The sequence below is a fragment of the Sorex araneus genome, chromosome 1 (genome assembly GCF_027595985.1).
Source record: "Sorex araneus isolate mSorAra2 chromosome 1, mSorAra2.pri, whole genome shotgun sequence".
Classification (NCBI taxonomy): domain Eukaryota; kingdom Metazoa; phylum Chordata; class Mammalia; order Eulipotyphla; family Soricidae; genus Sorex; species Sorex araneus.
The window spans coordinates 215,305,540-215,332,621 of record NC_073302.1 but is presented as its reverse complement, the minus strand read 5'-3'; the positions used below and the strand labels follow the sequence as shown (position 1 = coordinate 215,332,621).

General features: G+C 35.2%; 1 protein-coding gene across 1 annotated transcript in view; it reads right to left on the bottom strand.

Moving 5' to 3' along the window:
* The window catches only part of LRP1B (LDL receptor related protein 1B), a 1,943,003-nt gene that overhangs the window by 797,383 nt on the left and 1,118,538 nt on the right, over nt 1–27,082 (bottom strand). The window contains exon 11 of the mRNA XM_055124030.1: nt 22,978–23,214. Coding sequence (XP_054980005.1) covers nt 22,978–23,214 — 237 coding nt within the window. The remainder of the gene's footprint in view (nt 1–22,977; nt 23,215–27,082) is intronic.

The window sequence follows — 27,082 nt, the reverse complement described above, 5'->3', positions numbered from 1 at the left end:
TTTACCTTTAATCATCTAAAAAAAAAAGTAGCACCTGAATTCATCATTTTACTGAACATTTTAATGAAAATAAAGGAAGAGCCAGAGGAGATAGCAGAAACAGGTGCAAGCATAACTTTCATGTGCAAATCTGCAGTTTTTGTCCCCTACACCACACCCACATCACCATCAGTAACATGGGCATAACCTTGTTGCCCTTAGTCCTGCTGGCACAAACCACACTGTATCACATATATAGTTGTATCATATATGCAGACGAGTAGGATATCGCTCATAATCATTAACACAGTAGCACCAGGAAGTCATAAAAATGATAATAATAAATATTCTTGTTTAGTTAGACTATTGGGCATTGTTAGTAAGTTCAAAGTATTACTTAAAAATTAGAGTCTGTAAGCCTTTATTATGTTTGTAATTGTCATGACAAAGAATAAATGTAGTCTTTCCTGTGATCATTCTCCTGGAGCTTACCTTACTATCTTTAAATGTTTTCCATACCCACATTGGTACCCTGAGAGAGGAGAAAAGGACACACAATACACACTAATAACAGGTAAAGTAGTAAAAGAAGTCAATAGAATTTTATCTCAAAGAAATTTTTTCCATAAGTATCTAAGAAAACACATATGTGCTGATAAACCTTCTTGTTCTATAGCATTTTAAATTTATAGTGAGGCAAAAACAAATGTACTAGTAAGCTTATCAACAGTCTAGATAAGAAGTAATTTTTTTTGAGGGCTAGAGTGATAGTACAGCGGGTAGGCATTTGCTTTGCACGAGTCCGATACTGGTTTGAATTCCCGGCCTCCCATATGGTTCCTGGAGCACCGCCAGGAGTAATTTCTGAATGCAGAGCCAGGAGTAACCCCTGTGCATCGCCGGGTGTGACCCAAAGATTAAAAAAAAAAGAAATATATTTTTGAGACTGAAGGATACTAAATATACTGTGAAATGTCTACATTTTATAAACAAGGGAATAAAAGCTCTCAAAAGTAAGAGGATTAGTAAGAACATATCTTAAGTTGTCAGTCAGTACAATAGGTCTGGAAGTTTGATTCAAGGACTAACATTCATGAAAGTGGGTTCGTGACAGTTAAAAAAGAAAAGCAAGGGCTTTGAATAGATGAAGTGAATGGAGACAGAGTGAGATTATTACAGTAAGGATTACTCTTCCAGCTATCAAATCACAAATTATTATTCTTCATAAACCATAACTATTATTTTCTTATCAAATTTTCTTTGATGCTTGATTATGCAGAGTAAATTAATGCATATATGAAAATAATTAAGGTATTAAAATGATAAAAAGGAGGAAGTGAGTAAATGCTATAGATTCAAAAATCTAAGCAGATAACAGCCAAATTTATCACGGAAAAACGTGAAATTCAAGTTTAATACTTCAGTCAAGAGATTTATGTCAACATTTTTTTTAGGTTTTTCCCAAAAATAAATATGCCAATCTAAATCAGAGTAGTTAAATTTTATTTTCAATGTAACGCAATAAATGAATGCTCTGGGGAAATGCCAAAGGCTAATTGTGTGTAAGCAATAGGAAAAGGATGATAGTCGAAAAGCTGATATTAATGCTATGCTTTATAGCAAAATTGTTAGAACAAACTAAATAAATCCTTATGATATCAGTGCAAAGATATAAACAAATGGTGAAGGATACTTTATCTAAAGAGCAAATATTATGAAAGTATTCAAAGTAATCATGTATCTATGCGAAGAAAATATAATTTAAATCTGTGCAAGAAAAAAAAAAGATGTTGATTAAGGATACAGATCTGGGAAAGGATCAGAGAGTTCAAAGTGGGGGAGCTCATTATTTGCATGCAGACCCTCCAGTTCAATCCCAAGCACTGCCCGGACCCCTCTCTCTCTCTGTACACACACACATGTGTGTGTGTGTACAGAGAGAGAGAGGGCTGGATGTTGCCTCCCCAGATCTCTCAAGATCACCCCTATAAAATAAATAAATATAGAATGCCTTGGGGAAAATATATTAAGGAAAAGTGATGTCTAAACTAAAACACATCAATGTTTTTTTTGTCTGTTTTTTTTTTTTTTAAGTAAGAGATGATCAGAGCTGGACATGCAGATCAGCAGTATAGCACTTTCCTTGCACAAGCAAAGCTATGAGTTTGAACCTGGAGCCACAGGTAAAAGCAAGTGACAGACTCTCAAACGAGTCATGGAAAATATGTATAATTCACAAAATTCCTAAAAAAAATCACTGGGGGAAACTTATTATAGGACAAATTTCAGTAAATTCCCAAATACATTTTACTTCATAAAAATAATTAATGGTCTTATTCTCCCTTTAGAACCAAAATAATGGTTTTTAACATTTCTTAGTTTTGCTGAATAAATTTAATTACAGTTTAAAAAAATTACCAGAAAAATGAAAAGACCCTCCATAAAATGTGTATTTTTGTATACTTATTATATGGCAAGTGCTGTTCTAGACTTGAGGATTTATTCATGATCTGAACAAATGAAATCCTATGCCTTAAAACCTATTATTTAAAGCAAGACAGCAACAATCAAAATACACTTAAGATAATTACTATCTATCTATCTATCTATCTATCTATCTATCTATCTATATATATATATATATATATATAGAATAGGAGAAAGTATCAAGGTTGGTAATGTTTTGGTAATGTATGTAGGTATATAAGGCCCAGGAGAGCTAGCTGAGTTCATGCTAGAGGAACTGCAAGAGTCTTTATGAGATTCCTTTAAGAGAGGCGCAGGGTGCCTGGTGAAATTCATTTCAGACACCTGAATACACATTTGTCATGTCTGCAGGTGGGATCACGCACAAGGACTTCAGGAAATGACAGTATTTGAAAGTATTCATAAATATATAAGGTACACTTTAGAAAAATATCCTAAGGAACAATATTATCATTGTCATAAGAATTTCAACACATGTACATGGAACAAATTTAAAGTGATTATATAGTGTGAGCTAAAGATATAATCAAGCTTATTATTTATAGAATATAAATAAATCTATGTTATGAATTTATACTTAGCAGTGTTGAGATAGGAGAACAATTTCTATAACTACTCCTCTAAGCTCCTGAATTAAGAAGGACCGCATTAACATATGATGATCACTCTTCAAACCACTAAGGCTGAAGAGAACTTGCTGTTAGCTGCAATGTTAGATGTTTGTTTAATAGGTACAAATTCCCCTGGAGGTTTGCTCCATTTTAGCATAGCTGACAGCTTGCTTAGCGCCTCCCTGGACTATCACACTGCTGTGAGATTTAGGGGCAGGAGAGCAGCTTAAATATGTACCATTTGCTGTGAGTAAAAGAACAATCTTAAATATCATTTCACTATTCTCTCCCTTTTGCACCCATGCAGTGACAACAGGTTACTCTTATCAATCTTCAGCACGGAGTTTCTCAACATCCCCTCTACTGATATTTTTGTTTGTTTATTTGTTTTTATTACGAGGCTACACCAGGCGATGCTCAGGATACCCCTAGCTATACACACAGAAGTCACTCTGACCCCTCTACTGATATTATAGACCTTGTGGTCTTATTTTTAAGGTAATATACTATGAATTTCATCCAAATATTAGTATATCTTCTCCAATTATGACTCCAAATACTAAAAATATATCCAATGTAATATTGTATATTATTGTAATATTATGTAATTTATTATGTAATATTTAATATATTTGTAATATTGTATACTATACATCTATACAATATTGTATATTATACATCTATATAATATTGCATATATTATATCCTATATATTAAATATATATTTATATATTTTACCCTCTCTTTATGAGGCTGAAATTTTACCTTAAAACTTAAGAGATATCCATGCTGTAGTGAGAGTACAGTATGTAGGGTACTTGACTTGCAAGTTGTCCACCTGGTTTCTATCCATAGTACACCACAAGATTCCCTGAACCTGTAATGAGTGATCCCTGTGTACAGAGCCAGACATAAGCCCTGAGCATCGCCAGGTGTGGCCCTCAAATCAAACCAAAATACAAAGAAAAATGAGAGATATTACTAAAAATGTCTGGCCCATTTTTTATTTCTATAGATATTATAAGAAATTCTCTTGCCCGCACGCCTGGCTTCCCTCCCCACCCCGAGCAGAGCTCCCTGCAGCTGAAGACCACCGGAACCTAGGTATAGCCATGCTCGAGGCTTCTCTCCACACATTCGAACAGGCCTCATGCATGAAGATACCGGCAGAGGAACCCAGGTGTGTGTAATCCCATCAACGGCCAACATCCAGAGAGAGACTTAAAAGCAAGCTCTCAGAAGCGCACAGCTGCAATCTTGTAGCCTACTTCTCCCTCTGGGAGAAACTGGCAATCTTCTGAGAGTTTCCTGCCCACATGGGACAGCCTTGCAAGCTTCCCATGGTGTGTTCATATGCTAAATCCAGTAACAAGCTGGATCTCTTTCCCCTGACTCTCTCTGAAAGAGCCCCCAGTGCAACATCCTTAGGAGGGTCCAGTCGAGATAGACTTTTAAGATCTCAGGGAAAGGACGAAATAAGAGGTTACTGAGCCTGCCTGAGAAATCCGTGATTAACGGGATTTCGTGATCCTGAGTCATGATAGATTTTATATATTTTGTCCTCAAATAAAAAGCTCTTTTTAATATGGTTTAGCAAAATTGTATGAAATATAAAATTAGGCTTCTGATGCTAGTAATAGTAGGGTAATATATATAAGCTACATTATATATTTTCAAATATGCAGTATAAGAATGAGACACATTTCATTAAAATTAATATAAAAAATGTATTAGAAGTAGAAATGCTAAAAGTTTCCTGACTAAACAGCACAAGCATTTTAGTCTCAGAACATAGTTTCATATATTTTCTAAGATATATTTTTTAACCTTAAAAAAATATACATCTTTTGCTTTTGGGGTCACACCCACCAATGCTTAGGGGTTGCTCCTGGCTCATATACTCAGGAATTACTCCTGGCAATGCTCCAGGGACCATGTGGGATGCTGAGAATCAAACTCGGGTCAGCTGAGTGCAAGACAAACACCTTCCCCACTGTGCTATCTCTCAGCCCCATAAAAAAGAATAATTTTTAATTTAAAATAATAACAAAATTTTACAATTTGAAATACTACTACTGCTTGAGACAAACTACTAATACCGTAACATTTAACACATCAAGATTTTTTTAAATTCTACTATGAACGTGTTTTACATTTAAAATAAAGGTTCATAAAAAAATGTATTTTAGCAACAGAGACAAACATGGGAATGCTGGAGCCAGGTAGCAGCACTATGTTATGGAAAAAGATTCATATTAATTGTAGAAGAAAATTTGCTTTAAAACAGCCAGGGCTGTATTGCAGGGGCTCTTCCTGTGGCCTCACACATAGTTGATCTTGGTCCATTCCCGTCACCACATAGGATTGATTCCGAGAGTACCGCCAGGAGATAGCCATTTGTAAATGCAGCTGGATGTTGGTCCCAAACCAAAGTGAATCAATCAATCAATCAATCAATCAATCAATCAATCAATCAATAAGGGCTGCAGCGACAGCACAGCAGGTAGGGCGTTTGCCTTGCACATGGCAGACCAGGGTTTGATTCCTCCGTCCCTTTCAGAGAGCCCAGCAAGCTAGAGTATCACGCCCACACGGCAGAGCCTGGCAAGCTCCCTGTGGCATATTCGATATGCCAAAAACAGTAAAACAATCTCACAATGGAGACACTAATGGTGCCCGCTGGAGTAAATGGATGTGCAATGGGATGACAGTGATACAGTGACAGTGAAATAAAAGTTGCCAATAATGCAGACAGTGGACCCAGATCAGAGCAGTCAAACTGAAACAAAGTAATAAATTCTCTGCAGGCAGAAGTAGGTCAGCATACCCTGTAATGAGCTTGGGCACCTGACCTGTGGGCACCCAGTGCTTAAGGTCCTGAAAATGACCTTTGAACTTAGAATCAATAGGTTTGAAGACATTCAAATAGAAACAATGAAAGAACTCATTTAAGTATTACAATAGCTAACAGATACAGTAGCATGTATCAGCAGCAAAATGGGTGAAATTGAAATTGAATATCAAATTTGTGGTGAATTTGAATAAAGACAAAGTGCTCCACTTGGGGAGAAGGGGAGGGCTACACAGAGAGAGAGACAGAGAGAGACAGAGAGACAGAGACAGAGAGAGACAGAGAGACAGAGATAGAAAGGAGAGAGAGAATAAAATAATGTAGTGTCAGTTCTTTACCAATATCCTGAGTATGCCGATTTATTATACCATCTTCATTCAAATGGTCTAAACATTGTATACTACACTAGTTGGAAAATAATTTGTTGTTTTATATCTGAAAAATGAGAGTGAAATGCACATTTTGGTAGTTTATCAAGCATCTCAGCTCTTCTGTAGAATATCTGTCCGCATTCAGGAGGCATCAGGAATAGCCCTGAGCTTGCTTAAGGAGGAATGCATGTGGTGCCAGGAGTCAAATTCAAAATCAAGAATAAGGTAGGCTTGTACTCTAACAATTGAGCAATTCTCCAGTCAACCAAAATGCATATTTTAATTTTCACTCTATTCAGGTACATCAGAATCACAAAGACAAGATTTCAAATCTTTTAATTAAGCTAGGTTTGAGGTACTGATCGCTATTCCTTCCTTTACTTTTTCATTTTTCCCCCCTTTGAGGAAAAAATTACAACTTCACTTGATATAATTCCCTAGCCTACATATGAGTCTAGAGTCAAGCTAATGAAGATGAGAAATATATGTTAGAATAGTATCATAAATTGGGGAAATGAACATAAATTTTGCTAGCAATTATCTTGAAGAATTTATGATTATTTTCTCCTTCGTACAGTCGCCTGTAAATCCTGGATTCTTGAGATTGTTTAATATTATTTTTTTCCAATACTGTACGCTTTTGTTTACTACTGTGTTTCCAGGGATTAAAACATTAACTATCTATCTATAAAATATCTCTATAAATGCTGTTTGTCTAAATAAACATCAACAAGTGTCTTGTCATCAAATCAAATCATGAATAAATGCAACTTTCTTTGCAATGATATAAGGACAATACACAATTATTTACCACTAACTCTCCCATAAATCCTTGAAGTGAAGTATCAATGCAGGATTATATTTTAACTCATTAATGATCTGATTAGAAAAAATGCATACTTTTGTAATAAAAAGTGGTTTTTAAACTTTATTATATTTTTTTTAAAAATAAGAGCTTTTAATAATGAAATTATTTGTCCATTACTTGCTTATTGTGGATATGAAACAAAAAAAATCCCAAAACTTTGTATAAGACAAAAATCACAAAAAATGTTATAAATATTATAATGTCAGTGTATCTTATTATAGTGTTTACCTACCTGGGAAACACCATTCATAGGGTGCTAAAACAACTGGACTGAGATGCAAGGCAAGAAATTAGGATCTCTGGTTATTTTATTCACTGTACAATACCAGAAATATATATTCTCATCTGTCTCAATATGATTATCAATAATATTATTTTCAGAGTACCAAATACTGAAAAAATTCATATGGTTGATTTTGAAATCCTTTAATATTTAGAATAATCTAAGACATTTGATTTGTTATAGACGTCATCTACAAATTAATGATTTAATCAAACATATAACCATAAATATATGCATCACAAGGAGACACAACATTTAATAAGACAAAGATAAAACACATCTACTGTTTTACATAGGCCATAACTATTCTCAAGTGTATCAAAACCTATCAAAAGCACAATTTGAAAGATTTTTTTTAAAAATTCAGTGAAAGTTTTTGATTTGGATAATATTTGCATTTGAAAAGCAATACAACATAAAAAGAAAAAATTAAGTATTATAGTAATATTGAGGTGAATAATATAAAGAAATCACTTATATTCTTCTACCACAGTTCAGTAATGATAAATTTAAAAAAGTAAGCTCCAAGATTATATTGATACAAAAAACTTAATTTAACAGCAAATTATCTACAAGAACATTCTGAAGAGTGGTTTAATTAGAAATAGATTTTACATTTCAATAATTAAATTGCTCAAAGTTTGAAACAGAGTATTATAAAAGACCTTCCATCTAGATCTCACTTATTTTTCTGAAAAATATAGCATTTAAGCAGTCATTTATTTATACTAGACTATCCTCTCCAAGATATCTGGCTGAAAGGTAAAAAGCCTACTAAAAAGATGTTTCTTCTCTATTTAAATTCTCTGACTAATCTGGCTTTCCCAACTGTTCTAAAACATAATTTTTACAGAATTTATTTATTTCATGCATGGAGATATAACATACTATCTAGTGGGAATATTTTAGAGATGTAAATCATAAACTAGGAATGCTAGTTGTAACCCTGTTGCTATATGCATTAGATTTGGAGCAAGTGATAAAAGCTTTCTGAATTCATTGGTCACGAGGGTGAAATTAATATCTTGTTCATATAAAATAATGCCTACATACTTGGTGGTATTAACCACATATTTACAACAACAACAAAAAACCCTATTGTTTCCATTTCACATAAGTAACAGTGCAATTACGTAAGTAATAGAAGAGTACGTAACCTGCCCAAGATTATACTGCCATTATGTGATAGAACAGAATTCAGCTTAAATACTGAGTATTGCACCTGCCATTTTAATTTTGCACTGCATTATAATAATCCATAAAACATCAGCATTTACAAATTGTTGTAATCAACTGCTTTGTTATTATTTCAAGTCTAAGCTAATTTATAAACAGAACAACTAAGGGTGTATTATATCTACTTATATTGAGGAATTTGGGAAGTTCTGCTATCAGACTAGTAGGTAGAAAATCTCAGCAAAATGTTTAACCAGTGGGGATGTAAAATATAAACTTACTTAAATTCTGTAACACTCAATTTCTTAGTTTATGCAATAAAAAAAGAGCAAACTGTAAACACAGCATAACTTAAATTCAGAAATTAGTTTCAGGAATTAGAATAATTTATATCAATTTTTCATACATTAGGAATTTATCAAAAGCTCTTATTATACTACACTAAATATTATGAGAGGCTAAAAATAAAATTGGTTTAAATATAATTTTAGCTCTTGGAAACATGAAATATGAGAAAATCATCATCTCTAAATTGGGGGAACTATGCATAATGGCATATATAATAATTTAATTATATATACTATAAATAATGAAATGATAAAGCCATTAAACTTATTGAATTGAAGATAATTATGTATCTGAGATTGATAGTTTCAATTTTGATCTAAAATTAATATTTAAAGCACCTAAATATTTCACCTATGAAAATATTAAAGACTGTAATATAAGACAAAATTTTAGACATCTTCTTTTGCTTCATCATAACATAACTCTAGATGTCTTCTAAAAGCAGAATTTTATGTAGGACGAACCAAAATATTTAAGCATGTGTAGACTACAAAAGCATAGAGACATGTTTTAAGCTATTAAAAATGTGCTTGTTAATATTAAAAAAAATGGAAACTTGTTAAGATCCTAAGACGATGATGATAATATAAACTACCATAAAATAGCGTATTTGCATTTTGAAAAAAAAACTTCAAATAAAGTCTTTTTTTTTTTTTGCTTTTTTTGGGGGGTTCACAACCGGTGATGCACAGGGGTTATTCTTGGCTCTGCACTCAGTAATTACTCCTGGCAGTGCTCAGGGGACCATATGGGATGCTGAGAATCCAACACTAGTCGGCCTCGTGCAAGGCAAACGTCCTACTCGTTGTGCTATTGCTCCAACCCCAAAACTTCAAATAAAGTTTAAAGGAATTATTTTTGGGGAAGGACTTTGTAGACAAAAAACAAACCACATGAGATGCTGGGGACTGAACCCAGGTGGGCCACTGGCAAGGCACGTGAGCCACCTGCTCGACTCTCTCTGGTTCCTTTAGCTTTGCTTTATTGTCTCTGAGTCAACTGGTCCAATCTATTCCAGCAGAAGATGGTCTCATAATTTCTAATCACTGATAGGGTATTTTCAACTGTTACCTACTATGTATTAATTTTGTCGGATTCGAATATATTCACATATATAAGTATATTATGTTATTTGTATGTATAGATATTCCCCAAAATATGTATATATCTGTGTACACACATACATACACATATATATGTTTACATATGCTTATGTATGTGTGTATATGTATACATATATATGGAACTCTGAATGGCTAGAACTACCTGCCTTACTAGTGTGAGACTATGAGTTTGGCGAGGGCTCTGAAGCCACATACATATACCAGTGGCTACAGTCTTGGTAGTTCTGCGGTCTGGGACCCACAGCAAGGAAAGAAGGTGGGTAATCTCTGGCACACAGCTGGCGAGATTTATGAAAGCACAGAACTAAAAGTATGCTATGAGCAGCAGGTGCTTCAACCAAAAAACTGTGCCCCGCCCCCCTCCCACCCAAATGCATGTTTGTGGCTAGAAGTGAGATATGCAAATCCCGCAGTTAAAGTCTGTGACCCAAACACACAGACCTTTCACTTGACAAAGTCAATTGGAATGCGCTTTGAGAAAAACAACATTATATTTTCAGAGGAACATCATTCCTATTACAGAAATCTTTGGCGATTAGATAAAACTTTATATAGGTAAATTATTGGAAACCTTAGCAATATAGGAATCAGAATATGAGATTTCCCTTCAGTAATAGCTTCTTCACATCTCTTTCATAAGAAACATTTTATTTTTTGATTTTGTGGTGCATCAATCCATGTATCATTTATTATAAGAGAAGCACTCATAACTACTTGGGTTAAAAGTAATACAAAATGATCCTACTGAGAGAAAGATAACATGTATATTCTTGCATAAAATGTTACCAAGTGCTATTTCTTTATTTGTAAACACGATGTTTAAAATCATCCCAAGGAATTCACATGTATTCAAAAATGGTAGTCAGTAATTACAACATTGTCTTTGATGTCATGGTAAAGGGGAGTGATTAATGTAAAGAGTGTTTTAGTCTTTTCCATCATAGCCCCATTTGTATTAGTGGATTTTTCAGAGTGGGGATTCTCCTGGCATGCACAAAACTGTGAAAGACTAGTTAAACACATAATAAGATTAGTGCAATGATCTAAAAGATGGCAGCATTTGCAAGTCTAGATTATATTTCAATAAAACAAGATGAAAGAAATCTAAAGGGTGACTGGGCCCTTTTGGAAAAACAAAACCAAACCAACCAACAAAACCCACAGCAAAACCTGAAGTACTTCACCTCTGAGAGAAAGTAGAAGAGGTAATTGCCAGCAAAGTAGTTTTGCAAAAATAAAAACGGTAAAAATGATTTAGAAAAATGGAATGTACGGGGCCGGAGCGATAGCACAACGGGTAGGGCGTTTGCCTTGCACGCGGCCGACCCGGGTTCGATCCCCGGCATCCCATATGGTCCCCCAAGCACTGCCAGGAGTAATTCCTGAGTGCAAAGCCAGGAGTAACCCCTGAGCATCGCTGGGTGTGACCCAAAAAGCAAAAAAAAAAAAAAAAGAAAGAAAAAAAAAAGAAAAATGGAATGTACTTTAATATGAGAGTTTTGAATCCCTGAGAAACTCTGATACCAAAGGTTGCTTTTAGTTACTTCACAAAAGGATACAGTGAAGGAATAGCAGGTGAACCAGAGAGGCATGTGCAAGGCACAGACACCAAACACCCAGTGAACTCACAGCTCACACTTTCTCTCCTACAAAGGGTAACCTGAATGCACTGGGGAAGGTAACAAAACAGAATCAAGGCAAAGGTCCACTGCATATAGGGGGGGAGTCTAGGAATAAAAACCATCTGCTACTAGATAATGGAAAACCTCTTTTTCCGGTCTTAAAAAAAATGAAGGCAAAATGAAAGCAGTGATTGACTACCTGCCCTGGATTGAGGAGTAGAATTCAAAGTTATATATCCCTTCTGAAGGCAGAGAAATTATAGCCACCAGTTCTTCTCTCTCTTCCGCACACCAGTTCAGCTACAATTAATAGGTAGCATTAGTCTTTTGTTTAGAGAATAAGAAACTTCATTGCCAGTGGTCCAAAGCCAAGGAGGAAGGATACCAAGGGGAGAGTAAAGCAAAGCTACTTGCTTCTAGAGAATACCAATAAATTGCTTTGATCCCAAATCATACAGTAACTCAAGAAAGCAAATGCTCACTATTAATTCTTTACTGCCCACAAACTTCCAAAGATACAAAGGGAGAAGCTTCCAAGAAAGATGAAGATAAGTCCATCTTTAATGCACAGACACATAATAGTTAATCTAATACTGAACCAAGAGAATCAAGAGCCATGTGTTCTCTAAAATCAAATAGCTTAAACAATAATTCACTCATCGAGAAAACTGGTCATTAGAACAAGTGATCAACATAATCAGATCCTAAGATGAATTACATGAGGAAATCTCCAAACTCAAACAATAGCTTGGGTCTGTGGAGATAGTAGATAGTGTCAGACACTTGTCTTGTGATTGGAGACCTGGGTTTGATTCAAAGCAAATGCCCACTCATGCCACACACCCACCAAATATATAAATAAACAAATAAAAAAGCAAGAAAAAAAAACTGAAGAGTTGGCAGTTTCTTATAAAGTTACACACATCAATATGCATTTCCAGGCATTCATTCTTAGAAATAAAAATGTATTTTCCATACAGTGTATTATATGAATATGGTCATAATGGATTGCTTTCATAATTTACAACCTTTGAAACAATACAGATAAATGTCAACTGAAAAGTAAATGAAAAATGCTCTGGTACTTTCATACAAGATAGTATGACCCCAAATTTAAAGCAATGACTCTTCAATCACTCAACAATAAGTAACAGTTTCAAAAGTATTATCTAAGTTGCTCCAACCAAACTAAATGCTCAAGGATTAGATCATTCAATTTTTATAATGCTATAAGAAAGGTACTATACTTGATCTTAGCCAAAAGGCCGAGAAGCTGGCTGGAACAATAGCACAGTTGTAGGGCATTCGCCTTTCACAAATCCGCCCTGTGGTCAATTCCTCCGCCCCTCTCGGAGAGCTCGGCAAGCTACTGAAAGTATCACGCCCGCAAGGCAGAGCCTGGCAAGCTACCCGTGGGGTATTGGATATGCAAAAAACAGTAACAATAAGTCTCACAATGAGAGACGTTACTGGTGCCTGCTCAAGCAAATCGATGAGCAACGGGATGACAGCGACAGTGACAGTGATAAGAAAGGTAAAATTATAATAGGAAAAGTAAGGTCAAATAAAAATTACAGCAAAGGTTGACTGGGATAAGATTGAACTTTCTTGATGATAGATTTTTAATTTGATTGTGGTTTTTAGTTATTCATTAGGAAACATTGAACTCTTAAAAATGGCAAAATAGGGCTGGAGCAACAGCATAGGGGGTTGGGCATTTGCCTTCTATGTGCTGACCCCAGTTCAATCCCCAGTGTCCCATTTAGTCCACTAGTAATCCCTGAGCATTGCCTAGTGTAACACAAAAATCAACAATCAAAGAAAGGTGTGATATTTTACATTTACACAGTGCTATAAATCTGTATTTGTATTTTGTTAGGTAAAAATGTGAAGAACAGAGACTGTACAATGCAGACTCAAATCTGTTTTTAAAAAATAAAGATTCAAAATAACTGTATTGTTTAAGAATATGGCAATGTTGATGTGCATCCATATTTATAAAGCAAAAAAATGGATCAGCCAAGTCAAGTTATTACACTTAGAAAATAGAGTCCAAACTTGACATTTTTGTCATGATACAAAGTAACTGATTTTACTTATATAATTCAACAATTTAACTTTAATTAGAGTTAAATTATAGGCAATAATATCAAATATAGCTAAATGTAGACCAAGTGAGGGATTTCATTCATTAATTCCACAATGTTATTCTAAACACCATTAAGTGCATAAACAAGGTAGTTAAACATAGTTAAATATGCATAAATTTATGCATTTATATATTATATAATATATTTATGCAAATATATTTATTTATACATAAAACTGTAGCACTGTAGCACTTCCATCCAATTGTTCATCAATTCGCTTGAGCGGGCACCCGTAATATCTCCATTGTGAGACTCGTTGAGAATAAATTTTTATATTTATTTAGTTAAATGTATATAATTATAGTTAAACTATAGGCAAAGGCCGAATTAAACTGTGATGCAGTGGTATGATTAATACACTCCCATTGAGGTGCTAAAGGTTTTGTTCTTTGCAAGTTTCCATAAGTCATTTTACAACTCAAAATATCTTGTTATTGTACAAAATAAAACATTATTTTTCCTTTGTCATAAAATGAAATAGCATAATCAAGAAGAAATAGGAAGAGCTTGATGAACCATGCAATTGTATACTCAAGTTTTTACACATCTTAATAGCCAGTGCTTTACACTAAAATTGATTATTTTATATATTATATGTATACACACAGAATTTACTTATATAACATTATACCACATGAATTTAACATGCATATATACATACACATTAAATGGTGTGAGAAAAAAACTTTGTAATTTATAGTCAATTAGACAAAAGTGTCTCAACACCTCCTGGAAACTCCAACTAGTTCAATGGTGTGAAGGGAATATAATGTAAAGGGAAATTGTAAACCAGTGAGAAAATATGCATTAGATACTCAAAGGTTCCAACTTTTGGTGCCAGAGTGATAGTACAGAGGTAAAAATTGCTTACTTTGAAAATGTTCAAACTTGTGTTCAACCTCTGGCACCACAATATGGTTCTCAAGAGCTCTACCATTAGAAAGCCACAAAACAAAAAGTAAAACAAAACTAAAAAAGTTGCAAACCCTAAAAAAAATTGCTTCATAGTGTTAATTAGGAAGTGTTTTATGACTGAAAAATGAATGCATTTTCTTTGATGATATGTAAAAATCTACATACCTTAATAAACCCTAATATCTTAGATATTTGACTTATCAAAAAGTTCAGGTATAAAAAATGTCAAAAAAGCATTCCTAAAACAAAATAGAAGAAAATAAAACTCTGTTCTAAATTAAAAAATAGTTTCAAGGCATTATAACTAATTAAATTTTATAATTTTTAAACTTTAATGATATCTAAATATTTTGTGTTATCACTATGAGACATAGCATAGCGGTTGGGCGTTTGCCTTTCACATGGCTGAACTGTGTTCGATTCCTCTGCCCCTCTCAGAGTGCCTGGCAAGCTACCGAGAGTATGGATCCCTCACAGCAGAGCCTAGCAAGCTACCCATGCGTATTGGATATGCTAAAAACAGTAACAATAAGTCTCTCAATGAGAGACATTACTGGTGTCCGCTCGAACAAATCGATGAGCAAAGGGATGACAGTGATCACTATGAGACATGGTCTTTATGAGATACCAGAAATACCTTGAGAGTTATACATTGAAAAAATCATTGATATATAAGAACAAATTATGTCTATATATAGAAAAAGATAACCTAATGACAAATTAATCACATTTGTGAGCAGATCACATTCTGTAATCTGTTCTAAGTGCTAGGAATGGTTAGATTGACAGCATGGCAATATTTCTTGAGTCTCAAATAGATGTGTGTGTATATGTGTGTCTGTGGGAGATGTGTTCTAAATATTACAATTATTTATTGTAAATGAAAATTCATGGCAAAGGTCATCAACACAAAATTGGAGAAACTATTGAATTCTAAAATTCACATGGTACAGCAGCATAATATGAAGTGCTGATGATAAGATTATGTAGCACTACCATTTAATAGCATATAAATCCATTATTATTTTAAAATATACTATATGGATATTTTGACAGAGAAAAACTGTTACACTTCTATTGGTTACATTATATTCATAGAAAAAACTATGGATTATCCTGAATATTATTTAAAACTACATTGTTCTCTAACATCATGACACCTGTAAATACATTCAAGTCAGAGAGATGCAAATCAAAAGAACAATCAGATATCATCTCATACCACAGAGACTGGCATACATCAAAAAGAACAAGAATAACTAGACTGCTGTGAATGTGGGAAGAAAGGGATTCTCTTTCATTTTTTGTGAGAGTGCCTCCTGATACAGCCTTTATCAAAAACAATATGGGCATTCTTCAAAAACTAGAAATTGAACTTCCATATGACCCCGCAATACCACCTCTGGGAATATATCCCAAGGGTATAAGGAAGCACGATAGAAATGACATCTGCACTTGTATGTATATTGCAGCACTGATCACAATAGCCAAAATCTGGTAACAATCCAAGTGCCTGAGAATAGATGACTGGTTATAGAAACTTTGGTACATCTACACAGTGGAATACTATACAACTGTTAGGAAAGATAAAGTCATGAAATTTGCTTATAAGTGGATGGTCATGGCGAGTTTCATACTATGTGAAATGAGTCAGAAATAGAGGGACAGACATAGAATGACTGCAGTCATTTGTGGAGTATAAAATAACATAATATGAGAGTGATACACAAGGAGAAAGTGCCAGGAATTTTGCTCCATGGTTGGCAGCCTGCCTTATGAGCTGGGGGAGAAGGCAGCTGGAATAGAGAGAATCACTAAGTCAATGATGGTTGGAGGAATCGTTCGAGATGGGAGATGTGTGCTAAAAGTAGATAAAGGAACAAACATGACGGCCTCTCTGTACCTGTATTGCAAACTATAATGCCCCAAAGTAGAGCGAGAATATGGGAGAAATTGTCTGCCATAGAGGCAGGGAGTGGGGTGGGGTGGGGAGAATACTGGGGGCATTGGTGGTGGAAATGTTACTGGTGGAGGGATGGGTGTTCGATCATTGTATGATTGAAACTCAAATATGAAAGCTTTGTAACTGTATCTCACAATGATTCAATTAAAAAAAATAAAATTCTGTACATACTCCAAAACTCAGTCAACTAGAACCATCATTGCGAGACATAAAATTAGTATATTAAAGTAGTTAAAAACACAGACTTTGTACTAGTTCCTTTGGCTACAGGAATAAATTACAAAAAGCCTTGTGACCTCAAGTTTTCAGCCTAATTATGAAATCTATCGAAGCCTCTGATTTTTCCATTAAAGCTAGGAGAGTCAATCTAGTTAGTTTTCAAACTAAAAAAATGATTTTGAGTAATTTTTAAAATAGCTTTAAATATGAAGCAGTAAAATATTATTTTAACATTCCTTCTACTTGGATATCCTTGCAGAATTAATTTAGGCAGTTTTATAACAATTACTACACTGAAATCAAATGTGCTTAGCAAAGTGAGAGCAAATTATCATTTGATATTTTTTCTGTTGATATTATAATTCACAATACATAAAAATGTATCTTTGACAAGACATCAAAGCAGAAAAATTAAATTTCATAAAAAATGCTGCAGAGATTTCAATTTTACAAAGAACACTGATACTGTTTCTTAGAGTCACACATGTGTTGTATTATGGATAATTTAAATACTTTGAGCACTTAATCTAATTTTTTATCTGGTTGATATATTTTTATGTTCTACAAAAAATATTGTATCATATTTTTATATGATACAATAACTAGTTCAAATGCATGATTTTTTTTGTTGATCTTTATCATGTGTCCCATTATTTGCATATGAACTGAATAGGAAATTATGCATTTTATAATACAAAGCTCTCATTACCTGTAGTAATAGCACTTGGTACAGGAAAGGGATTTCTGAATAATTGTTATCTGGAAAATAAATAAATTTCATAAAATAGAAAATATAAATTTTATGAAGAAATGGTGGGTTGGAGTGATAGCACAATGGTAGGGCGTTCACCTTTCATGCGGCCGACCCATTTTCAATTCCTCCACCCCTCTCAGAGAGCCCGGCAAGCTACTGAGAGTATTGCACCCACACAGCAGAGCCTGGCAAGCTACCCATGGCGTATTTGATATGCCAAAAACCAGTAACAATAAGTCCAATAAGTCTCACAATGAGAGATGTTACTGGTGCCCAGTCGAACAAATCGATGAGCAATGGGATGACAGTGACAGTGACAGTGATAAATAAATGGTAGGGCTAGACGTTGAATGAGTATGGTGCTTGCCTTGCTTTCGATGACCTATGCCCCTTGTCCCTGCACACTGCGAGGAGTGATCCCTCAGTGCACAGCCTGGCCTAAGTCCTGAACTTCGCTGTGTGTGGCCAAAGATACAAACACATAAACAAAAGGCAAAATTTGGAAAATGGAAATAATAAGGCTAGTACACGTTTTTTTCCCTTAATTTTTGTTTCAACTTTGGGGACTAGAAGCAGGACTGGATGACAACAATGAATGGAAATAGACGACTAAGAGATTAGGACAGAACAAGGAAGAAAATGTAACGAGGAAGAGGACTTTGAGGTCCAAGAGGAGACAGGGATGATGGAACTGTGATGACTGGGATATGACCAAAACTATGACTATGAATGTGTTGTAAGAGGAGCGATCGGACTACAGGAAAAAGAAATAAACTGACTACAGACCAGCCGGGGCCCAGGCCCAGTTTCTCGATTCCCCTGGTCCTTTGTCTGTCCATCTGTCACTATGGGCCGGACTGGGGAGGCAGATCTCGGCCACCAACGCTCACATCCCCCATGCCACATGGCACTGTTTTTCTTTGCGACTCACAGATTTTCTTTCAAAACCTATCATTTTAGATTTTCAGAAATCATTGATATGTAAGTACCTCAGTGTAAAATGTCCTTTAATATTTATTTAACTACTGTTTTATTGAACTGGAGTGATAGCAGAGCAAATAGGGTATTTGCCTTGCACGAGGTCGACTTGGGTTTGATTCCTCCGTCCCTTTTAGAGAGCCTGGCAAGCTACAAAGAGTTATCCCACCGGTAAGGCAGAGCCTGATAAGCTCCCCATGATGTATTCGATATGCCAAAAACAGTAGCAACATGTCTCACAATGGACACTTACTTGCGCCTGCTTGAGCAAATCAATGAACAATAGGAGGATGACAGTGCAGTGCTACTGTTTATTGTGCAAGATTATTTGAAAGATTATTTGAAGTTCCTGATGATATGCCAAATGAATCAACTTTCAATAAATCTTTGACAGAAAAAAATAGTGAATAGACATCTGTCTTTCTGTGAAGCACTTTTCTTTAAGAACGTTTGCTTACACAAATATAACTGTTTCATGCACAAACAGCAAAACAGTTTTGAATCTTTTATTTCAAATTAAATTAATTTCAAATTAGTGGAGGCAGCCTACCTCCGCTACCCAACTGCCACCATGCTTCAGGCCGCTTACCACACACCGGGCCAGACCTCACGCATGAGTGAACATATTCCTGGACCGACACATCATCATAGAGTGAAATATATATTATTATATGCCTCTCGGAGAGCCCAGCTAGCTACCAAGAGTATCCTACCCGCCCAGGCAGAGCCTGGCAAGCTCCTCGTGGTGTATTCAATATGCCGAAAACAGAAACAATAACAGGTCTCATTCCCCTGACCCTGAAAGAGCTTCTAATCATTGGGAAAGATGAGTAAGGAGAGGCTGCTAAAATCTCAGGGCTGGGACAAATGGAGACATTACTGGTGCTCACTTGAGTAAATTGATGAACAACGGGATGGCAGTGATACAGTGATACAGTAATTATTTCAAATTACACATTTTTATGCAATCTCAGAGTTTTATCATGTTTACATAATCATGTATCAAACCTAGCAATGCCTGTCATATTTTCAGTTGGAGGGTCATGTCAGTGAACTGACTACTCACAGAACTTAGTTTTTCTTTTTACATAAACCACAAGTTGTCATTAGCCAAATATAAATTCTACTATTATAATATCAACTATTATCATTATTACTGGTATGAAGATAGACTAACAAAAATATTAGTCATGTCTTACAAAATGCAAATATATCTAAGTTGTGAAAATTTGTAAAATGTCCCCATAACCCTGTATTCCCCTAGAAAAACAACAGATGCATCTAACAGATAGGCAGCAATTAGGACTTTACTAATTTACTCTGGTTAGTTCACATAGAACCACAAATATCACTAATGAGATGTTATCAAAGTCATGATTACTAGCTAGAACACGCAGTAACAGAACATAAGTTGACAATTTTTAAAAAGAAAGCAACCACACTCTGTATCACACTTCAGTCTCCTGAAATTGTTAAGTCAGTCATTCAAAAGCACCTTTTGTGATAAAACATGCAAAACCTTTGTCCTTTGCAAATTATCAAATCTAAATTATCTGAAAAAACATTAAGAAATAGGTAGTCTCTGCCTTGTCTAATTTAAATAAAACTTAACTAGACAATCCCTTGGAATATTAAATGATGCTGAATTTATATTACTTCAATCTATAAACTACTAAAAAACAAAAATAGAAATATTTCTTATTTTAACACTTCATTTATCACTCATGGAAGAGTCCTTTTATCATTCACGTTTGGTTGATTTAAAGTAAAGGTGACTGGAATGACTAATCCAATGCCCTTACCTTTCTTCTAAAAGATAGGTGAGACCACCATTCATTACCATCCATGCAATACATAATTTTAGTCTGTCCCTCTGTTTTTACTTTCCTTCCTTTTTCTTGTTTATTTCTTCTGAGCATCACCACTTGCTTGATTCTCCCAATATAATGATTCTCCTAATATATCACTTTATGCACATATAAATTAGTTTTAAGCATTTCCTGCCTCTGAGCTCCTTGTCGGGTTTTATCCAAAACTGTTGACCTTTTAAAGGTCATTTCACAATCTTCTACTTGTCATAGGTCTTATGTCACTCTTCTCTGCAAACAAAATCCCCAGTACTTAATCAGCCCCCATTCCCCTTAAACCACTGCTTTTTTTGTGGTTTTTCCTTTTAATTACTTAGAATGCTTGGTTGCCAAGTTATCTTCTTTTTCCCCTTTCACTTTCTTCCTTTAAAATCTTATCCAATTGTCTTCAATCACTGCTTCGGGAACTGGGGCAGATCTGCTGGTGTAGAAAGTTTGAAAACCAGTAGACTGCTGTCTGGGTTAGGTCTTCTAGTATGTGGACCACTAAGCATGACAGATGTCGGACCACCATTGTAAAAAAGGTCAGTGAACACTGATTTAGCTCAAATACTGCTTCATTCATGAATAATTTAAATATCACTGTCACTGTCATCCCGTTGCTCATCAATTTGCTCTAGTGGGCACCAGTAACGTCTTCATTGTGAAATTTGTTGTTACTGTTTTTGGCATATTGAATATACAAAGGGTAGCTTGCCAGGCTCTGCCTTGCAGGCGAGATATCTCAGTAGCTTGCTGGGCTCTCCGAGAAGGGCGAAGGAATCGAACCCGGGTCGGTCATATGCAAGGCAAACACCCTACCCAATTTAAATATACCTATATTTAAATACATTTGCATAAAGCTATCTCTTACTTCCTGTGGATATACATTATATTATAATTCTTCATTATTGTTTTCAACTCCCATTCAGAACTTATTAAATGCTAAAAACTCTGTTCATTTATTTTGTGCTTTTTTTTTTTTGCTTTTTGGGTCAAATCAGGGATCCTCAGGGATTACTCCTGGCTCTGTACTCAGGAATTACTCCTGGTAGTGCTCAGGGGACCATATGGGATGCTGGGAATCGAACCCATTTTGGCCGTGTGTAAGGCAAACACCCTACCCGCTGTGCCATCACTCCAGCCACTATTGTGTGCTTATATTATCTTCAAGAGATGACTATGAACTCCTTCAAAGAAACATGTTTCCTAAAATGCATTTTATTTCCTGTGATACTATTACAGGTCCTATGTGTAATAAACCCACAATTAAAGTTCACTAAATTATGGATTTCTAGTATATTTTAAAAGTAAGCAAAGTTAACATATGAGGAAATTAACTTATGTCCATAATCATTAGTCAACATGTTGACTAGTGATTAGCAATTATCCAAATATTTGTTTTGCACCATTATTAAACATATTTTCTGCTTATGCCAAAATTATATTATTGGGGTATGTTATTGATCATCCCTAAGTCTTATAAGAGAAACTTATAAGAGAAAATTATTTCTATTAAAATAAATAATATACATATATACATATCAAGATTTGTATAAAGAAAATAGTTCACAAACAATTGAAAATTTTCTGGGCACATATGTTTAAGAATAAAATAGATAGGACACAATTTGAAAAATGTGAAATAAGAAATAATATACATAAATCATATTGAAAATGGGACAGTGATAAATTAAAAGCCCTATCAGTGGAGAAATTATTATTATGATACGTAGATATTACAGAGTTTCTAATGTTATGTTTTTTTTTCTTTTTGGGTCACACCCAGCAATGCACAGAGGTCACTCCTGGCTCATGCACTCAGGAATCACCCCTGGCAGTGAGCAGGGCACCATATGGGATGCTGGGATTTGAACCCGGGTCAGCCGCGTGCAAGGTAAACGCCCTACCCGCTGTGCTATCACTCCAGCCCCTCTAGTGTTATGATAAATCTTCTGTTTTGCTACATAGAACTGTAAAGATATTATTAAGAATCTATATTTTTGATGAAGCTGGATAAATTGCTTGATTTAATTTCTGTGAAATTTTAAGTATAGTAGGCATTTGTAGGTTCTGATTTTTGATTCCTGCCCCTGATGCTCAAAGCTTACTTCTGGTTCTATGCCCCGAGATTACGTCTGGCAATGCCTTAGGGACCATACACTGCTGGGTACCAAATCCAAGTTGCTCATGTGCAAGGCCAGTGTATTAGATATTATTTTATCTCTTATATCACATCAAGTTCCATTTTTAATAATGGTTTTAATATCCTCTAGATAAAACACAGAAATGATGTGACAAAATGAATTAACAAATATGTTAAAATCAATAGTAACAGGTTGTAGTTAAAATTAGTTTGATAGATTTTATCTGTATCTTTGAAAGTGCTTCATGATGGGGTGGTCTGATGTTCATATCACATGTCACTTACCATCTTTCAGGATGGTTTCTCTCTCTGTGCCATCTATCTTCTGCCGGCCAATCAAGAAACTGGTCGTGTCAGCAAAGTAGATATAATTGGTTTCTGCATGAAAATCTAATGCACGAGGGTTTACAAGATTTTCTATAGGGATCATGTATTCATCCGCTATCTTGGTATTCAAGTCCATCCCTCTAACAATTCCTGGGCGTCCTTTCCCATAAAAGAGGAACAGCTCATTCTTGGGTCCTGCAGAAGAAAGATTACAAACATAAACAACTGATGCTGCCTAATCTTCTTGACACTTTGTAATGCTGCAGTTTAATTAACTGGCACAATTAACGTTTTTAAAATTCAATACCAAAAATTAAACTAAAATATGCCAAATGTATCTCGATACAAGGGGGCCAGTTAATTACATTACTTTAATTAAAACAGAAATTACTTCTGTGAATGAGTTATATTTAGCTAATTATTCTTTTGTCTGTAACTGTCTTTAGAGCAAAAACATGATAGAGCGCTGGATAACTTGTAACTGTAAAACGGACTTCTATAAAAACATCAGGCACATTTTTATTTTATGATTAATTACAATCTATGTAACACATCCTGTAGATACTAACTGTGGCATTCATTATGCTTGATGATGCTAAAAACTTCAGAACATTTAAACATTGCCTTTACTGCTAGAGGCAAACAAAAAGAATCACACATTAACACATACTTGCGAATGAATATATTATAGCTGACTAAACATGTACTCTTTTTTAAAAAATAAAATAAAATGCCAGTTACAGCATTACATTATTTTTAACATCTTAATTAGAATTTAAGAGATTGATGTTGTCTGTCTCTAATGCAAAACACAACCATTATATAAAAATCTACATAAATAAGCAAAACACACACACACACACACACACACACACACAGAGTTTCCTGTGTTAAAAATGCCAAATTAAATCAATTCAGTTTTTTTTCTTCCAAGTAAATTGACTCCTTTAACTTTACAAAAAAGTATATGTAAAGCTCTCTAATGGTTTGGATATTCTCCACTGGAATTAATCTATAAAATTTTGAACAAAATAGTTTATGTGGAAAGTACTGAGTTTTATTAATAAAACTTGCTGATGAAGGCAGTGCCCTGGATGTCAGAACTGGTGACAGTCAGCATGAGCTTCTACCTGGTGTGGACACTGAGGCCTGGCCAGGCTCACTAAGGCAGCTGACAAACTCACCAAAGACTGTTTGGTCTACATAATCCACCGCTGAGCTGAGGTTCTCAGCCAAAGTTATGTTCTTCTTAGGAAAAAAGTAAAGTCAGTTTCAACAGACATCTGGACCCAGATAATTTGACTTTCTTATGGAAGAGACCCAGGAGAAGACACTAGTGAATCAGACTAGTTTTATTAATATGAATATGAGTATGTGTGTGCATGTATGCAAGTTCACGTGTACAGGGACTATCGACAAATGCTTTATATAAGAATTATAACTAATTTCCTTATCATTTCCTTTAGTCAAAACTTTAGTCATGTCATAGCTACTTTAAAGTTTCTAGTATATTCCTGTAAAATTATATTTCACAGATACTTATATAGCCATGTTTCTGGCTTTGATTTATTACATTTATCTATTATCAGATACATTATTTCTATTTTAAAATATTTAAAGATCATTATTATTTCTAATTTTTTTTTGCTTTTGGTTCACACCTGGCGATGCTCAGGGGTCACTCCTGGCTCTACACTGAGGAATCACCCCTGGCGGTGGTCAGGGGACCATATGGGATGCTGGGAATCGAACCCAGGTCGACATGCAAGGCAAATGCCCTACCCACTATGCTATCGCTCCAGACTCAGTATTTCTAATATTTATCTCTATCACTGTATCACTGTCATCCCGTTGTTCGTCGATTTACTTGAGCGGGCACCAGTAATGTCTCAATTACACTCAGCCCTGAGATTTTAGCAGCCTCTTCTTGTCTTTCCCAACGATTGGAGGTGCTTTCAGCGTCAGGGGAATTAGACCTATCATTACTGGTTTTGGCATATCGAATACACCACGGGTAGCTTGCCAGGCTCTGCCGAGGAGCAGGATACTCTCAGTAGCTTGCCCAGCTCACTGAGAGGTATGTATATATCTGTTATTCTATTGCGGATATGAATATGCCACGGCAAACTTGCCAGGCTCTCTTGAGCTGGCAATAGACTCTCAGTAGCTTGTCAGGTTCTCTAAGAGGGACAACTAAGCTATTAGATGTTGGCGTTCATGGGATTATAGGTATTGGGGGCAGTTTCTGGGTGTGACCACCTAGCTACTGAAAAATGGGGGATCTGGGTGGAAGAGGCCCAGTCCCGATCCGAGCAGCCTTGGAGATCTCGGCCCCGAGTCCTACACACCTGGGTTCCTCTGCTGGTTCCTTCATGCATGAGGTTATTTATTTATTTATATGTATGTAATAGAAAATATATTTATCATAATCGTCATCATCTTCATCATCATGATCATTATCATCATCATCATCATCCCATTGATTGTGGATTTTCTCGAGTGGTGTCAGTAATGTCTCCATTTGTCCTAGCCCTGAGATTTTAGGAGCCTCTCCTTACTCATCCTTTCCAACAGTGTTGCACTGGAGGCTCTTTCAGGGTCAGGGGAATGAGACCCATCATTGTTACTGGTTTTGGCATATGAATATGCCAAGGGGAGCTTGCCAGGCTCTCAAATATAAAATATTTATATAGATAAAATATCTATAGAGAAATATTTATTTATATAATATATGATAAAATGATATATTTACTATCATATTATATTGATATAATATATAATATAATATATTCTATTATTAGTTAACTGATATATTAATAACCATTGGAATTCTATTGGGAATATTTAGTTAGCTCTGAATCCCCGTACCTAGTACAATACTTGGTATACAGGAATCATTTGTAGGTGTTCAATTACTTATATCACAATAGAGTATACTTCAATTGCGTGATCATTCTTTTTATTTTATTTTATTTTATTTTATTTTATTTTATCTTATATTCTAGCCAGGCTGGAGCAATAGCACAGAGGTAGGGCGTTCACTTTTCATGTGGCCAACCCGTATTCGATTCCTCTGCCCCTATTGGAAAGCCCGGCAAGCTACTGAGAATATCTAGCCCACATAGCAGAGCCTGGCAGGTACCCGTGGTGTACATGATATGCCAAAAATAGTAACAATAAGTCTCACAATGAGAGACGTTACTGGTGCCCGCTCAAACAAATTGATGAGCATTGGGATGACAGTGACAGTGACAGTGATAGTCTAACCCATAGATGTGCCTAATGCAGCACACATGTGTTTGGTTTTACCATACTTGCTTGTATTCTCTGATATAGCTTGACAGAGCCTGGCAAGCTACCCGTGGCATATTTGATATAACAAAAACAGTAATGACGAGTCTCGTAATGGAGATGTTACTGGTGCCTGCTTGAGCAAATTCTCTGATATACATTCTCCGCCCCTCTTGGAGAGCCCAGCAAGCTACTGAGTGTATCCCACCCACATGGAAGAGCCTGGCAAGCTCCCCGTGGCATATTCTATATGCCAAATACAGTAACAATACCAGGTTTCATTCCCCTGACCCTGAAAGACCTTCCAATTGTTGGGAAAGATGAGTAAGGAGAGGCTGCTAAAATCTTCGGGCTGGGAGGAATAGAGACATTGCTGGTGCCTGTCCGAGCAAATCAATGAATAATGGATGATAGTGATACAGTGACAGTGATATTATTAATTATTATTATATATTAATTATATAATACACAATATGTTATATTAATATAATATTATACTATCATATGCCAATACTATATAACATATAATAAAACAATGTTATTTTATTAATATTTTAATAAATATAAAAATTTAGATAGATAAAAATACTTATCTAATAGAAAAAAAAATAAAATCTTTCCCTATCAGCCGTAGTCCTCTGTGTAAAGAGAGAAAAGTTCTGTTTTGTAAGTGTGGGCTATTAGCTTAGATATGCTCCTGAATTTTGATGTAAACTTTCTAATTACTAGATATAAGGTCACAAATGTCTTTGTGAAGTGGCCTATCTGTCTG